The sequence below is a fragment of the Heloderma suspectum genome, chromosome 14 (genome assembly GCF_057233095.1).
Source record: "Heloderma suspectum isolate Gila_16-S chromosome 14, 16-S_ref, whole genome shotgun sequence".
Lineage (NCBI taxonomy): Eukaryota > Metazoa > Chordata > Lepidosauria > Squamata > Helodermatidae > Heloderma > Heloderma suspectum.
This window is the reverse complement of record NC_139471.1, coordinates 13,505,326-13,521,371: the sequence shown is the minus strand read 5'-3', so window position 1 is coordinate 13,521,371 and position 16,046 is coordinate 13,505,326. Positions and strand designations below refer to the sequence as shown.

The following is a 16,046-nucleotide window of genomic DNA, read 5'->3' as shown; positions in this document are numbered from 1 at the left end:
GATTCAGTTGAAGGGCTTCCTGGCTCGTAGGTCATTCTCTTAGCCACTACGCCGACACCAGCGCCCTATGGAATTGTATTCTCCAGCCTATGAGGCTCAGTATTGTTCGGTGCCACACTGCAGACGTTGAAACCTATAAATCAGGGATGGGGAACTCCAGCTCCCATCATTCCTGAACATTGGCAGTGCTTGTTGGGGCTTATGGGAGTTGGAGTCCACCGACATCTGGAAGACTAAAGGTTCCCCACTATAACTATCAGTTATGGAAGGAAGGAGGGAAGGAGGGAAGGAAGTTTCCAGCATACTTACAGTCAGTGAAGAAGACATGGGCAGCTCGATACTTGGCATTTGGGGGTTCCTTGAAGTCACCGATGAGAGACTCGACAGACTGTGAGTAATAAGGAGGGGGAGGAGAATGTAATATTTCAGTTTATTTGTCATCAGCCATGTGAAGATTTGGATGGAAATGAGTCATTTAGGGAGCAATCCTATGGCCGCTAGTCAGTGGCTAGATGGCTATAGGATATGTGGTTTGGGGGAAACCGACCTCGGAACCTGTGCTCTGAGGTCGGTTCTCGTAGAACCAACCTTCCCCCCCCCATTCCACGCAGTCTCGCAGGCAGTACAGAACAGCCCCGTGCTTGGAAGAGGAGCATGGAGCGGCCAAAATGGGGTGTTCCGGGGGCGTTCTGGGGGTGGGGAAGGCGGAAATGCCAGTACGACACATCCTATGCATCATCCAGCAGCCACCTTCCCGTGGCTAGACAGCCGAAATCAGCTTAGCCGCAAGTGCAGGGTAGCTGAAGCGTGCCGGGGATGATCCCCTTCATGCTTCTCCTGCCCCAAGTTTGGAGGCGGCCACCTATCCCTATAGGACTGCGCCCTTAAACTGTTTTCCAAAGTATTTCTTTCCCTCCTTTCTGGATCCTTCAGAATGGTTCTGTCCAATGCTCAAAGTTCTAACTAACCACCATCATAGGAGTGCGGAGTGGGGCGGTGGGGGGGGGGAGAGGATTTTCTCCAAGGTCAGATTGCTTAGTGAGCCATCTTTGTTTTGGCTTTCTCCTCCCCCATCCATGCCCCACCGCCAGACTTGAACCTCTTGGTTCACGTGAAATGGTTCTCTGTCTTTGGACAGTTTCCTCCCGAAAAGGAACAGGTGACTCTGTGAAGTTCAGCTTCATTCACTTTCCCATTTCCAACCTTGCATTTGTTCCTGCATTGGTTTGCAGCATTGCCATTCTTTCAAAGGCCACCTGCACATCAATGCATAGGTGTTTTCCTGCACCTTTCTCCAAACACATTTTTGGCAAGCAATTCTGCCCCCAAGAGAATGCGTCTCTGCACATGATTTTCACGAACGCAGGCATTCTTGCATGTATTTTTTTAATCAGAGAACTACGTGGCAACATTTGGGGAAAGGGTGAATATCGAAGTATAACTGCATTTCAGATCACATCTTGGTTTGGGCAGGGTAGATTAGGTCAGTTCACTTTAAAAGACAAACTGAACAAATGTATCCCTCAATTCCCAGCCCCAAAGCACAATTCTACTGGTTGGGAGGGGGCCATAAGGAAGCCCTCCCCAATCTGGCACCCTCCAGATGTTTGGGACTTCAACTCCTATCAACTCAAGCCAGCAGGACCAATGGTCAGGAATGCTGAGAGTTGTAGTCCAAAACATCTGGAGGGCACCAGCTTGGGGGAGGCAGGAATAAGGGGTTTCTAAGTATACCGCACAGCAGTAGAGGAAGGGCCCATAGAACACTGTTGTCAGGAGCGCCCTAGCTGCCTCTTGCAGTCCCCACCAATAGCAAACTCAGGACACAGACGACGACGATTCTTTCTGAGACTTTATTCCGTTATGACTCCTTCAGATACTAATCACTAGTGACTAAGCAAGGTACAGCACTGGGGAAAGATAGTAGAGTAGCCTAAGCTCCAGGTAAGGCAGTTGGTCCCCGTTTGAAGGAGAACCACGGGAAGACCCTGAACTTATGGCCTAGGGAGAGATCCTCCCTCTCTCCCTTGAGTCCTCAGGACGCGACCATTGTTTGCACACCAAACGAGCACTACACCTCCTTTTGGCAACCTCCATCTGTCGTCGCTCCCTGCATCTACGTCGAGCATCCAGCAAGCCTCCCTCCAGCGCTCTCTCACTGCCAGGGTCACTATCTATCCCAGGAATGCTGGCAGGAGGAATCTCTGCCAGCTGCTGTGCTTCTGAGAGATGAGTGAGCTCCTGTCCCACGGATTGCTGTTCCTCCTCAGAATCAGAACTGCTCTGGGGCTCTATGGGCTCAGTTTCCACCCTGACAACAGTTAGAGCACATAGTCCCATGTTCAGTCCATAGCAGTGGAGACTGGTGGCTCCCACGTCCGCTCCAGGTTTCAGTCAACTCTGAAGGACCTACCCAAGGTGCTTTGTAAAGCACCTTGGATAGCTCTTCTGGAGTTCGGACCAGTTCTGACTGAAGCCTGGAGCGGATTCACCGCCCCACTGATGTCTGAGCCACCAGCCTCTGCCAGCTCCATCCCCAATTGGGTTTTAGACAGGCAGTGAAACCCATACTGTTTTGTTGGGCCTTTGGCTTTGGCTTTCGTTGGGCCTTTGGCTTTTGGCCTTTGGCTTTTGTTGGGCCTTTGACTTTCTGACTGAAGCCCGGAGTGGATTCACTACCCCACTAATGTCCAAACAACCAGCCTCCGCTGGCTCCATCTCCAATTGGGTTTTAGAGAGGCAATGAAAACCATACTGCTTTGTTGGGCCTTTGGCTTTCGTTGGGCTTTTGGCTTTTGGCCTTTGGCTTTCGTTGGGCCTTTGACTTTCTGACTGAAGCCCGGAGCGGATTCACTGCCCCACTGATGTCCGAGCAACCAGCCTCCACTGGCTCCATCCCCAACTGGGTTTTAGACAGGCAGTGAAAACCGTACTGCTTCATTGGGCCTTCGGCTTTTAAAATGGGTTTGGCATGTGTCGACTGGAGAGCTCCGACGGGCAGAAAAGGGATGAATACATACTTTTAATAAATAAAGCAGACGACTCACTGCCCACTCGCAAATATTTGTGGATTTCAAACCATGGTGCACCATGAACATTCCAACCCTCACTGCCCACTCACATCCACACTTCTGCGCAATTCTGTGCCGGCAAGAAGCCTACCTTCTCCGACGGGGTGATGAGGTACACAGCCTCCAGACTTGGCAGCGGCTCTCGGCGCTTGTTGATGTCTTCCACGACTGGACCAGGCAGCACACACACACACAAAAGAGGCGACATAGGAGAGTGAAAACACAACAGGTACCAAGAAGGTCGCAAGCCCAGCAACTCCACAATTGGTCATTCGCTTTCGCTCCTCTCTGGCCATCAGAGGACTACCTGTGCAAGTAGGAAACTGCCTTTGCCCCATTGCTCTCCGCCCCACATAGCCAGAGCCAGGGGCTGATGGGGGCTGGGCAGTTGCTGGAGCTCTGGCTTGTTAAGGGGCCCACCTGCCAGGCATTGGGGGGGGGGAATCTTTGAGGATTTCCCCAAGAAGGGGAAATTAAGAGACAGAGTGCCAGACTAGATGTGACTTTTATCACATAGGTAGGTGTCGCATAGCTGTTTTTTCTTTGCCCAACTGTTGACATGAGGGTGGGAGGGAAGCCAGCCAACAAAATCGGGACTATGGCGACGAGGGAGGGGGGCTTTAATCTTTTGCCTTCTGCTGCAGTCCCAATGAGGCCCAACACGCTCAGTTGCATTGGGAGGGGAAATGCCCATTGGAGCACATGGAAGCTTTTTGTTCCAGTGCAAACAGCAGATGCAGGGGACTTAATCCAGACTGGAAACGCTGGGGGGGGGGAGAGTAAAAGCCCCCCTACCCCCACACTACAGTCGTGATCTGGCTCCCACTCTCCCCAACACACACACAGGCTATTGTTTTTTAAAAAAAAAACACAGCGACACAATGCCAAACGGCGTGATACAAGTTACACCGAGTCTGGTCCAGAAATAACTCCGTAGATGTAAACGTGGATGTATTGGCTCCAGGAGCGTAGCCAAGTCATTTGTAGCGTTAGAGGGGCCTAGAGATCCATAACGCTTGCTTAAGTTCATTGTTGGTGCAATTCCCACGCTAGTAAGCCTCTGAGCATGCGCAGATGAGTCAAAAGGCCGATAACAGCCTTCTCAGTGCATTCCTTGCTAATGAGGAGAGTCTTTATCTCTGATGTGCCTGGGAAGCAAAGTCTGTTTACAGGTGGCTGTGCCTGAGAACCAAACACTTCTAGCCTATGCTGAGAATGGAGGCTAGGGGCGCGTCTGCTGAAACGCTGCTTATTGCTAACCTGTAGAGTATAAGACCCATTGGACCCAGTGGCTCGGGGTTCAGAGAAGCTGTCTGATCCAACCATTGGGCATGCTTGTGTGCTGTAAGTTACCCAATAAAGTCCTCCTTGTAAGCAAACCTTTGAGTCTGATTCATCACTATCTTGGCCCTTCTAACCTAAGAGTTCAACGCCCACGGCCGGGGCGACACAGTGGGAAGGGATCTCCAAACGCTGCACTCACTTGTTATCCCCTCGGTCATGATGTCAGTCATTTTACAGCAGGAAGAGAGCATGCGCATGCTGAGCTGATCTACCACCAGCACCTGCGAAAGACGAGGAGCAGAGAGAAAGATCACACAAGACTTCCCGATGTGAGGCTTGGATGGAATTTGCCCAAGGCAGCCCGTCAGATATTTTGGACTACAACTCCCAGTACTCCTGACAATGGGCTATGCTGGAGGTGGCTGATGAGAGTGCAAGTCCAAACCCTCTGGAGAGCACCAGGTTGTTAAGAGAAGCCTGGCCTAAAATATGGCCCTCCTTCCCACCGAAATGGCTCAGAGGAAATGAACATGATGGAGCGCCCAGCAGGCGCTCCAGTGCATCAAGAGACCTTTTTCAGCAACACAACTGGAAAGCCCTTTCCTCCTGGAAGCCCTTTGGATTTGGTGCTCCAATACGGCATGCACATAATCAAAGCATTGCACCCCCACCCCCGCAAAAAAAACCCCCCAAGGACTAGAAACTTAGAGGTTCCATTCTTTGGTTTTGCTTCCATTGAAGTGGTTTCTCAGGATGCCAAATCCTGCATCAGGTCTTGTATGACAATTCTGTGGGATGCACACATCCTGCATCTACCAAGAGACCACACTGAACTCATCCTTCTCCAGTAAAGCGGGACAAAACTGCAGGTGCTTAGTCAAAAACTGGGCACAACATAACCGCCTATGAATGCACGTGTGTGCTGATGCCCGCCAGCCCGCAATCTATTCTGATCAAGCCTCTCACCTTCCATTCTCCCTTCTTCTTCACCTTCTTTATCACATCGGCCATAATTTCTGCAAAAAAAGAAAAGTGGGGTTCAGGGGAAAAAACAACAATCACTCCATGACTTCTTCACAACCCCATGGATGGGATCCATCTCCCGTTCTTTCACCTCACTGATGTTGTCTCCTCCCAAAATAGGGTGGCCATGTGTCCTACCTTACAGAGGACGCTCCTCATTTTGAAGGGCTCTCAGAGGACAGCCCTCTCTTTGAAGTCGCCCTCTGTTTGAAACCCTGTCGAGTCCAAAGCCGGATTAAAGAGAGGACGGGAAGGCCTGGCATGCCTTCCATGGGGTCACGAAGAGTCAGACATGACTTAACAACTGAGCAACAACAACCATAGGAAGGGAGACCAGAGGCCTGGATGTTGCCCATCCAGTTAGCGCCTGGACAGTGGGCTGAGAAGCAGGAACTCGGGAGGTCAGCTGGTCATGGTTTTCCCCATTATGGTGAGATATATTCTATTTCTGCTTAAATTAAATTAGTGCTGTGCCAAAAATTTCTCCCACATTTTTTCGACCATTCTCCTTCAGTTGGATAGAAGAGAAATTGCTTTCGAAAAGGAATTCAATAGTAAAAAAAATTCAGATAAATTCTCATGGGTTGGGGCTTGGGTTCCTTGGGCTTACCTTACTTAGGAGGTGGGCAGGGAGTGAGCACAAGCGTCCTGTTTTTCATTGTACAATCATCCCCCTGGCAGCCGGCAGCCTCCTCAGCTTCCTACACTTCAATTGAAGCCCAGTTTAAGGCACCATGGAGGTAATTCCTCCTATAGGGCTTTTTAAGATCAGGATGTGCAGGCAGCCTGGGAGGCTGGCTGTGCTTAGGTAAGCTCAAAAACACCAGAAAAGTAAATTCTAAAACATCCTGAATGAGGCAGAACAAGGGAAGTCTCCTTTCATGGGGGGAGAAAATTCAGGAAATTAGAGGACAGATTTTGGCTCAGCACTGACTCCACCTCATCCCTGGAGTCAGACACAACACTGCCCCCACCTGCATTGCAGTGGATGCAAACGGGGGGCCGGCCTGCCAAGACAGTCAATGCTGTTGCAGCACGAAACCCCCAAACCCCTTAGGAAAAAAGAAAGACGCTGTGCTATGAGCCCTACCAACGGGGATCCCTAGCTGGGAGAAACTGGATACTTTCTCCTCGTGCTGGAGAAACTGGGTGAAATTGTCTCCTAAATTTCTCTGCCCACAAGTAAGGTGGAGAATTTCAAGAGGGCGTCTGCGCACAGCTCTAGTCTAAACGATGTAGTAATTCTCCAAATTTTAATCTACATGTATCAATTAGCACATACTTATTATACGCAAGGAGGCATCCTCTTTTTTGGCATTGTATAAGTGGCCACCCTACCCCCAAAGCAGGTTTTGGCCTAATTCTCACAGTGGTTGCAAAGCGGCGATTGGAGCCTCCAATCTGGTGCCTGTGGGCACCAATGTACCCACAAACACCTTCTTTTTATGTCCACCAGGTTCCCTGCCACTCCTGACTTTTAAAAGAAATGATAAAACGTATTTCTTGTTAACCAGGAGGCTGTAATCATGCACAGAAAACCTCTGCCTCCTGTGAAATGCGTATTTTGTTGTGTTTCGAGTTGGTGAATATGTGACTTGGCATTTGGGGTCTGTGTTAAAAAATATCTAATGGCCTGCGATACCTAACCTCGACAGAGAACGTACATTATAAATTTAGGAACAGAGGCGGAGATCTTTTTTGTGCCATGTAGGTTTGCTTCGATGTTGTTTGCAAAAATTCATTCTTTGATATCCCCACCGGCACCCCTACTACGCACAGGGGAAGATATGGTGCAAATCCTGCAGTGTCAGTGCAAAGCATCTTGGTGGTGGGTGTTTTTTTCTTCTCCTCCCACCTCCAGTAATATCCCAGCTCTGCCTTCTCTCTCCCTCTCCACCATAAAGCAAGTGCAACAAAATTGAGGGGTGGGAAGATGGGAATGCTTTTGTAGTCTCCAGTGTGACATTGACTAGTCATTAGAATGAATGCATGTAACTGAATCTTTTTCTTGATTGTAAGCAGGTCCCCCCTGCCTTTCAAAATGCAAATTTGGTTTCTTCATACGTGATTGCTCTGATTTGAGGAAGGGGGGGGGCATTTGGGGCTTCAACTCTACTTCTGCCTTGTACTCAGTTCCTTGACCAATTTACTTGTCTCTGAGACTCATAGTTTGCCTTCTGTGAAAAAAGCTGCTGGTGTAGAAAACTGTGGGTTCAAGAGTGGCTTGTGTGTGTGTTTTGGAGCTCAACCCCCACTTTTGCCTTGTGTTTAAGCTCTTGGGCAATTTGCTTCTCTTTTAGCCTCACCAATTTGCCTTTTGAGAAACTGGGCCATGTGTTTTGTGATGGGTCATGGCCACCATGGCAGCCATTTTATGAGAGCACCCACAACACTCTCTCGGCATTTCAAATGTGCTTACGAGCCCCCAAAGTACCATGTGAGACTGCAGGTGGGGCTTACATGACCAAATGCTCCTTTGTACAACAAAAAATCCTGCATGAAGAAAGCAAGCATTTCAGGGGGAAAGATTCCAGGCTGCCCTTCTCTCCTGAAATGCTAGTTTTCCAAGGACAGGGATTTGTTGTTCATCATCATATTTATTAGTCAGGCATCCATAATACGAAAAACAGAACAAACACAGCCATGTTCAGAGTATGAGCACAGCTTAGCTTGCCACCTTTAGATCTAGTTTTAATAGCCATGTTCAAAACCTTGGCAACTGTTAAAGTTACATTGGTATCCAAACAGAAAGCGAGCAAAAATCCGTCAGAGTGGTAGGATGGGGAAAGCATTCAACCCTACAGTGGCCACGTTCACATGGAACATCAAGCCAAATTCTGGCAAACTCTGGTCTTGGTGTCCGGCATCGGTAATTGATGGTATGAGCTTGGGGTCCTCCTGGATCAATCATTGTCATTGGAGGCTCAGGTGGTCTCCGTGGCATGGAGTGCCTTCTACCGGCTTCAGCCGATAGCCCAGGTGCAACCCTATCTGGATGGGGATACCCTAGGATCAGTGCTCTATGCTGCGGTAACCTCTAGGTTAGGTTACTGCAATGCATTGTGTGTTGGGCTGCCTTTGAAGATGGTTCAGCAACTGCACCTACTGCAAAATTCTGCAACCAGGCCATTGACTGGGACTAGGGCAATGTGAACATATGAGTCCACTCCTGGTTCACCTGCACTGGTTCCCAATTTGGCCCAGAAACAACTTCACCCAGATCCAAAGGACTGGTTTTAGCCTACAAAACCCTACATGGCTCAGGACCCCAATATCTCAAAGATGACCTCTCCATCTATGAAACGGTCTCTGAGGTTGGCTTCAGAGGCCCTTCTCTGTGGGCTCCCTCTAAGAGAAGCTTGCAGGGTGGGTGGGTGGGCAGGGCAGCAGTTTGGGAATGGGCCTTTTCTGTCTTAGCCCCACATTTCTGGAACACTCTCCCCAGGGAAGCTTATCAGGTGTCGACACTCATCTTTTCGGCGTCAAAGACATACTTATTTTCCTGGGCTTCTGGACATTAGTGATGGTCAAAGTGATGTGGCTAATTCTGTGGCATTCATCTAGGCTGAGAGGGGGGTGGGTGGGGAGATCTTGTGTCGTGTGAACGAACACTTTTCATACTTTCTGATTACGTTTTTATAATGTTTATTTTATTTTTTTTATTGGGCTGACTATGGCTTACATGCATCGATTTTGAGAGTGTTGGACTGGGAGTCGGGAGATCCGGGTTCCAGTCCCCACTCGGCCATGGAGGCTCCCTGGGTGACTTTGGGCCAGTCACAGACTCTCAGCCCAACCTACCTCACAGGGTTGTTGTCGTGAGGATAAAATGGAGAGGAGGAGGGGAGAATGCAAGCCGCCTTGGGTTCCTTGCAAGAGGGAAAAAGGCGGGATAGAAATGCAATAAATAAATATTCATTACGGATTTCTGTATTGAGGTGTGTAAGTCATTTTGAGACTTTTTGCACTAAGAAGTGACACATACAATTCATCATCATCAGAAAGCAGCCCGTTTGCTCCTGCTTTGCTCCTCCCACCAATACAAGCTGCTAATCTAATCAGGAATTATTTGTTTGGCATCTTGTCCATACAGGAGATCCTTGCTTATTGCCCCCAAACAAACCAGAATTTGTAAGCCAAGAACATACCCTGGTTTAAGAATCCTGGCTTGTGAAAGGAGCAACAAGCCAGCATCCCAGGTCGAGATGACATGTTAGCAAATGATTTCTGGGTTCTTTAGCAGCTCACAGGAGGAGCCGAGTGAAATCAGGCAGTTTGTATGCTAGGTTTCGGCAGAGTCCTGGCTTACCAGTCTGTGTGAGCATAGTGTATCAGAACCGGGAATGTCGGAGAAATCCACAATGGAACCAAATGAGTTCAGATTTCCATGAATCTGACTGGCGGATTCTGCAGCGGACCGGCTTTCCCCCCGTTGGGTGGTTTCTGCTGACTGGCGGAACTTTTTTTTTTTTTAATTTTCCAAAATGTTGTGATTGAAAAAATATGCAAAATAAAAAAAAATCTGGCCCAAACTGTGCATTTCCCCCATAGCATGAAAACACGCATTTGGTGGAATTTGTGCATTTCCGCATGCATGAATTTGCACATATGCACATCCATTCAAACGTGAATTTGCATACATTTGGAACCTAACACCCCCCCACCGATTCCGTCGATGGGCGGACAACAGAACGAAAGGCACCTGACAATCCGCGAAACACAGACGGAACAGATTTTACACAATCCATACATCACTAATTAGAATTCAAGATTAACCTTCCCAGTGGCATTGCCTTGGTAATTAGAGGACAGAATGCCCCCATGGGAAGGATATTACTTCATCACATAGCATTGCTCCCAGAAGGATTTGGGGGAGGGGGGAGGCGGCTTCACCCATGATTCCTGTGTTGCAAGGGTTGTTTAAAACATTAACAAGATAAATTATATACTGCTAGGTTTTATTTTTGTTGGCTCTCCTCTTGAGGGATGATGATCAGAAAGCAGAATATGCATTTATCCAATATACTGATAGTGAAGCCATTCGAGTATAGATTCGAATGTAACCAAAATAGCACCAACCACACACAAGCAGGACGTATTAGCATGCGCGGTGTTACCCCAAACTTTTCGGAAGTACAAAACTATAGAGGGAAACCCCCAAAGGGGAATGAAAACATACCTCAAAGAGAACTGAGCATGCTCAGTGGGCACAGAAAGATGACTGGGGAAGCAGGACATGAAATATCTTGAAAGAAGGCATGCCTAAGTGGCTGGCACCCTGAACAGGAGCATGCCACATTGCGACATTTTGCTCGTAAATAATAAAACAAACCCTGCTCCTGCCTACATAAGACTGATCCTGGTTTTTAAATTAAGATTTTAGGCAGCATTTAAACCACAGTTTCCTGGTTTGGAGCACATTGGGAAATGTGATTTAACAAATCAGCAAGCCAGACATGCACGAGTTGAGGAAAGGGAGTGGGGAGTTTATGGCTCATTCCCACTCCAACTGACCAAAGTACAGTTGAGCAGCAGTGAGGGATGATGGGAACTGCAGTTGAACAACATCTGGAGGGCGACATATTCCCCATCCCTGACTTAAAGTGTGGTAAGTGCTGCAGAGAAAATTATAAACACAAAACTGCAATTCGTTTACCCAAGAGCTAAAAATCTATGTATCAGTGAGAACAAAATTAAGGAGGAGGACAGAATTCTAGAAATAAGGAAAAGCAAGTGAGAAAGGAGACAACAACGGGAAGAAGGAATCCACAGTACAGCATGCTCTACCTAAATGTGGCATCATCATTTACGTTGAGCTCAGCTGACGCTGGCTGCCAGTACACCAACTCTCTCCTCCTCAGAAAGAGGCCTCTAATCTGACACATGGAGACAGACATGAGTGCCTCATTTAGAAACAAGAACCGAGTGGCTCCAGGCAACTGCTTGTAATCCAAAGCAAATCGTATTTTGCCTCTCCATTTATGGATGGCTTATGCAAGCAGAGGTGACAAACCCCAGCACGCTGGGCCTCTGTATACCTAACTCACATTCCACTTCCACCTTCCAGGTTTTTTTTTGGGGGGGGGGAGCCTTTAGCAGGATGCCAGGGTGCTTCCAGATGAGCCTTTTATGGTGTATCTCCCTGCCCCATTCACAGAATTTCAAAGGGGGTCCAGACAACATCCATCTGCCATTTGTAGCCCTCCCATATTTTCCTGCTGCTTCCTCCATCTTTTTCCCTTACCAGAAAAAAGAAAAATCCATGGAGGAGGAAAAGACGGAAGAGCTCCACGTTTGCCCTTCGATTGGTAGTGCTGGGAGCTCTCCACCTCGAAATACCGCTAGCTTCCAAGGAACATTTGTTCCTGCAAAACCACATTTGGAATTGTCACTCTGGAGATGGCAGACATAGGATGGCAGCCCACGAGAATTCTTCTAGAAAGATCCATAAAGAGGATAACGGATTCCCAATAACTCTTGTTCTTTCCAGATCCTTCTGGAAGAATCCACATGGATATTCAATTAATAATACGTTATTAGTTGAGGTAAGGAAAATAAATGTGTTTGCCTTAAATAATAAATACTTGTTCCCATGGTTTTTAATGTTCCTTTTAGTGTTTTACTCAGTTTTTATTTGATTACTGGTTTTGTTTTGGTTTTTGTGCACCCTCTTGGATGATTTCCAGAAAAATGGCATAGAAATACCATAAATAAATAATCCCCTCGCCCCAAACAAAATATTTGTACCAGCTTGGGGCTCATTCTAAACTTATCTTGTAGAGGCAAACATCGACACAAGAAGAAGCCCAGTTGCTCTCTTCCACAGCAGTGCCATTACCATCACCATGTTTTGGGGGGCCTCCACAGCTCTCTATGAATTTCACCTCAGTAAACTCCCTCAGTGTCCACATGATGTGCAATACATTTTGGTTTCACTTTTAAAAGCTTCCACTTGTGTTTCTTCCAACAAATACGTTCTCAGACAAAAGGAGGAAACCCTTCCCCGCTCCCTTGCAGGGAGAGCGGCAGGCATTTCCCGTAACACCGTGTCGCAAACCTTCTTTCTGCTTGCTTCATCGGGCTCGGTAAGAGAAGCATCAGGCCCTGAACCACAGGCTTGTGTCAACTTCCTCTCCGCTGGGCCTGGTCTCCACAGGGAGCAGAATGAGGTAGAAGGGTGGACCATACCTCCTCGGATTGCAGGTGGACACACACATATCATTTTTTTAAAATCGTTCCCCCACATGTTTTTAAAATCTCCTTGTGAGTAGAACACACATCAGGGAGAAACCAGCAGATTGAAGCTGCACCATTCTATCACCTTGTTCTGCCAAACGTGCTCTTCCTAGCTTCCAATGAAGCCAGGAAAGAGCTAAAACAAAATTCACCACCGTACGTCGTCCATTTCTGGTTCAGCAGCTCTTCTGTATTAAGACGTTGCCAGGAGCTGTGCAGAAGTGCTGGGTTACAGCTCTCCCAAGAACTGCTCTGACTGTGGAGAGGTTCCATAGCCCAGTGGTAAAACACTGGTTTTGTGTACAGAAGGTCACAGGTTCGATCCCTGGCATCTCCAGTCCATGGAGAAGACCTCTCTCTTTCTACCAGAAGTAGAAGACCACCTCTCCCTATCTACCAGCTGTGCAAGTGGCTGGGTTACAGCTCTCCCCAAAACTGCTCTGACTATGGAGATCACACGTTCATGTGGTCAAGTGCCCTTGGCCATGATCCAATGAACAGGGTAACTGATAATTTCTGGGAGGAGCTGCTCTCCTACTTCTACATCACAGCTGCTTCCTAGTTCCTCACCTGTTCAAACTCTCTCACACACACACCTGGAGAGTAGGACAGAAGCATCACTTCCTCAAAGCCCCCACAATAATCTTTCTCTGTGCTAGAGGCTGGGGAGGGAGCAGGGAAGAGAGAAATACACCATACGACTTTCCTCATCCCAGAGAAAATCCAGCGCACCATCTCCTCGCTAAGGAAGGTGAGCCAGGAAAAGAGGCGCGTAGAGAAACAGTTATGCTCCCGGGGTTCGGAGCACCACAAGGGTGGTGTTCCAACCCTCTTGTCCTGGCCCAGTAAGGGCAGGATTGGCAGCTACCTGTAACACTTCTGTGCAGGCCTTTTTGGCAATGCAGAGAGACATGCTTCCTGTACACTGGGAAACAGCCAGCAGACAGGCAAGTTATCTGAAAGGCTGAACCAACATGGATGTTTCTGGCAAGCCCAGGTGGGCATCTCCCACTCCCGACATCCCTTCCCACCCCTTCTTGCTGCAAAGAAAGGCAAGCCGTGAACAAGACAGGCACACCGGCAAAAGGACTGTGGGACCCTGGGTGTCCAGAAAGGCAAGAGGAACCAGGGCGGCTCCAGCTTTTAGGGGGCCCTGGCAAAGTGCCATCAGGTGGGCCCCTTTTTCCATCTGTGGCAGGCCGTGATGGGTTCATCCAGCGGGGGCAGCAGCCATCCTCCAAGAAGCAACAGCCAGGCAGCTGGGTCTGGTCCCCCTGATTTCCCACAATGCCCATGACACAGCATCCCTCCGAGGGTGGCCATTTACACATGGCTAACAAGGAGGACACGCATTAGCAAAGAAGAGGACAAAAAGAGGTCATGCATCTGCATATCATTGGCACGTGCTAATGTATTTGTATAGATGCAAATTTAGAAATGAGGGCTATAATTTAAAACAGAAATACAACACATTTCACTATAGTGCTGCTAACTGTTGCTGAGCAAATCTAGGCTCCCCTTCCTGATGGTTCTTTAACTTCAAACCAGCCCTGGACTGGGGAGCCCTTCAAAGAGAGGATGGCTTCAAAACAGTGGAGGCTGGTGGCTCCGATGTCAGTGGGGCAGTGAATCCACTCCGGGTTTCAGTCAGGGCCAGCCAGAACACCAGTGTGGTATGGAGTGTTAAACTGGGAGTCGGGAGATCCGGGTTCTAGCGCCCACTCGGCCATGGAAGCTCGCTGGGTGACTTTGGGCCAGTCACACACTCTCAGCCCAGCCTACCTCACAGGGTTGTTGTTGTGAGGATAAAATGGAGAGAAGAAGGATTATGTACACCACCTTGGGTTCCTTCAGGAGGAAAAAAAAAAGGCGGGATATAAATGTAATAAATAAATAATAAATAAAATAAGATAAAGGAGCTGTCCAGCTCCTTTAGAGTTCTGACTGGTCCTGACGGAAACCCAGAGTGAATTCACCACCCCACTGACATCGGAACCACCAGCCTCCACTGCTTCAGAATAGAGGGCAATCTTCTGAGAGCCCTTCAAATAAAGGATCGCCCTCTGTAACAGAGGGCACCTGGCCACCCTCCAGAGCATTGTGGGAGATAAAAGGTTGACGATACCAAACTGCCCAGTTCTGTTTGAAGCACTGGATCAGGATGTTGTTGTTTTTTTAAGGAGGGGGAGGCATGCAGAAAGCAGGTGCCAGAGGGGGGCCCTACCAGGCCAATGGAAGCCCAGCAGCTACCCAAGGATAACAGGTGCTGGTCCTGGACAGGAAGTTGGAAGACAGACCAAGATAACAAACCCTAGAGGAAATGAGAAGTCAAGTCAGCCGCCCACTCAATTATGGCTTCCTCTCATAGGCTTCCCTGACAGATAGATTCATAGAATAGGAGGGCTGGAAGGGGCCCACAAAACCATCGAGTCCAACCCCCTGCTCAATGCAGGAATCCAGGGCAGAGCATCCCTGAAAGATGGCTGTCCAGCCTCGTCTTGAATGCCTCCAGTGTGGGAGAGCCCACCGCCTCCCGAGGGAATGGGTTCCCCAACCATGTCCCAGGGGTGGGATGAAACCTCCTGGAGGCATCAAGACATCTTACGTCCAACACAGGTTGATGGGCGCTTTCCTCTTTCCAAATGTGCATGGACGTTTAGGCTGCAAACAGTGCAAGATGCTGTGGGCTTGATTCAGAAGTGCTGCTAGGTTTAAGGGGCCCTTCACTAAGCCCCCCTCCCCCTGCTTCTCCCTCGCCCCTCAGTGTCTCTCTGCCCCTGTACACCCTTGCACCACAGAGGTGTAGGATAGTGTGATTTCCCCGTCATGGGCCTGCCACCTTCACGCAGCCTTTTGATTCAGTGCCAGAAGTTTGGGGCTGCGCATCACCTTTGTTATTCATCTCTTTACCACGGGCAAAATCTTGCATAAAGGTTAAAGGAGGGATAAGGCAACTTGCGGCCCTCCAGGTGTTTTGGCCTACAACTCCCATCATCCTCACCACTGATGATGCTGGCTAGGCATGATGGGAGTTGCAGGCCAAAACATCTGGAGGGCCACCATTTGCCCACCCCAGATATAAAGGTTTATAATCAGGGTGGGGATATTCTAGATGACTGGAGCAGACTCCAAAGAGCTAGCCCAGCAGCAGGCAGTACAGTGTAATGGCTACAGCTGGAATGAAGCATTACATGGGAAACGCGGAGCTGCTGACACTTCATTTCTCTCATACTGCAGATGTAAGTGGGGACAGGGGCATAGGCCAACGAGAATAGGTAAGCCCCCAACCACCCTGCCCCTTCTCCTCTGCTAGTGCTCCCCCTTCCAGCCCTTAGAACAGGGGTCCCCAAACTTTCTGGACCCATGGGCACATTTGGGAATTTCAAAAACTACCGTGGGCACCTCCACAAAATGGCTCCTGTGAAGGATGTG

The 16,046-nt window shown here is 48.8% G+C and overlaps 1 protein-coding gene across 3 annotated transcripts in view; it reads right to left on the bottom strand.

The window, feature by feature from the left end:
- LOC146335710 (syntaxin-binding protein 1) overlaps positions 1-16,046 on the bottom strand; it is an 82,246-nt gene that overhangs the window by 51,417 nt on the left and 14,783 nt on the right. For all 3 annotated transcript variants that reach the window (XM_084821030.1, XM_084821031.1, XM_084821032.1), the window contains exons 2-5: positions 5,322-5,371; positions 4,555-4,636; positions 3,163-3,239; positions 310-388 (exon numbers count right to left, since the gene is read on the bottom strand). In XM_084821030.1, coding sequence (XP_084677156.1) covers positions 310-388; positions 3,163-3,239; positions 4,555-4,636; positions 5,322-5,371 — 288 coding nt within the window. The remainder of the gene's footprint in view (positions 1-309; positions 389-3,162; positions 3,240-4,554; positions 4,637-5,321; positions 5,372-16,046) is intronic.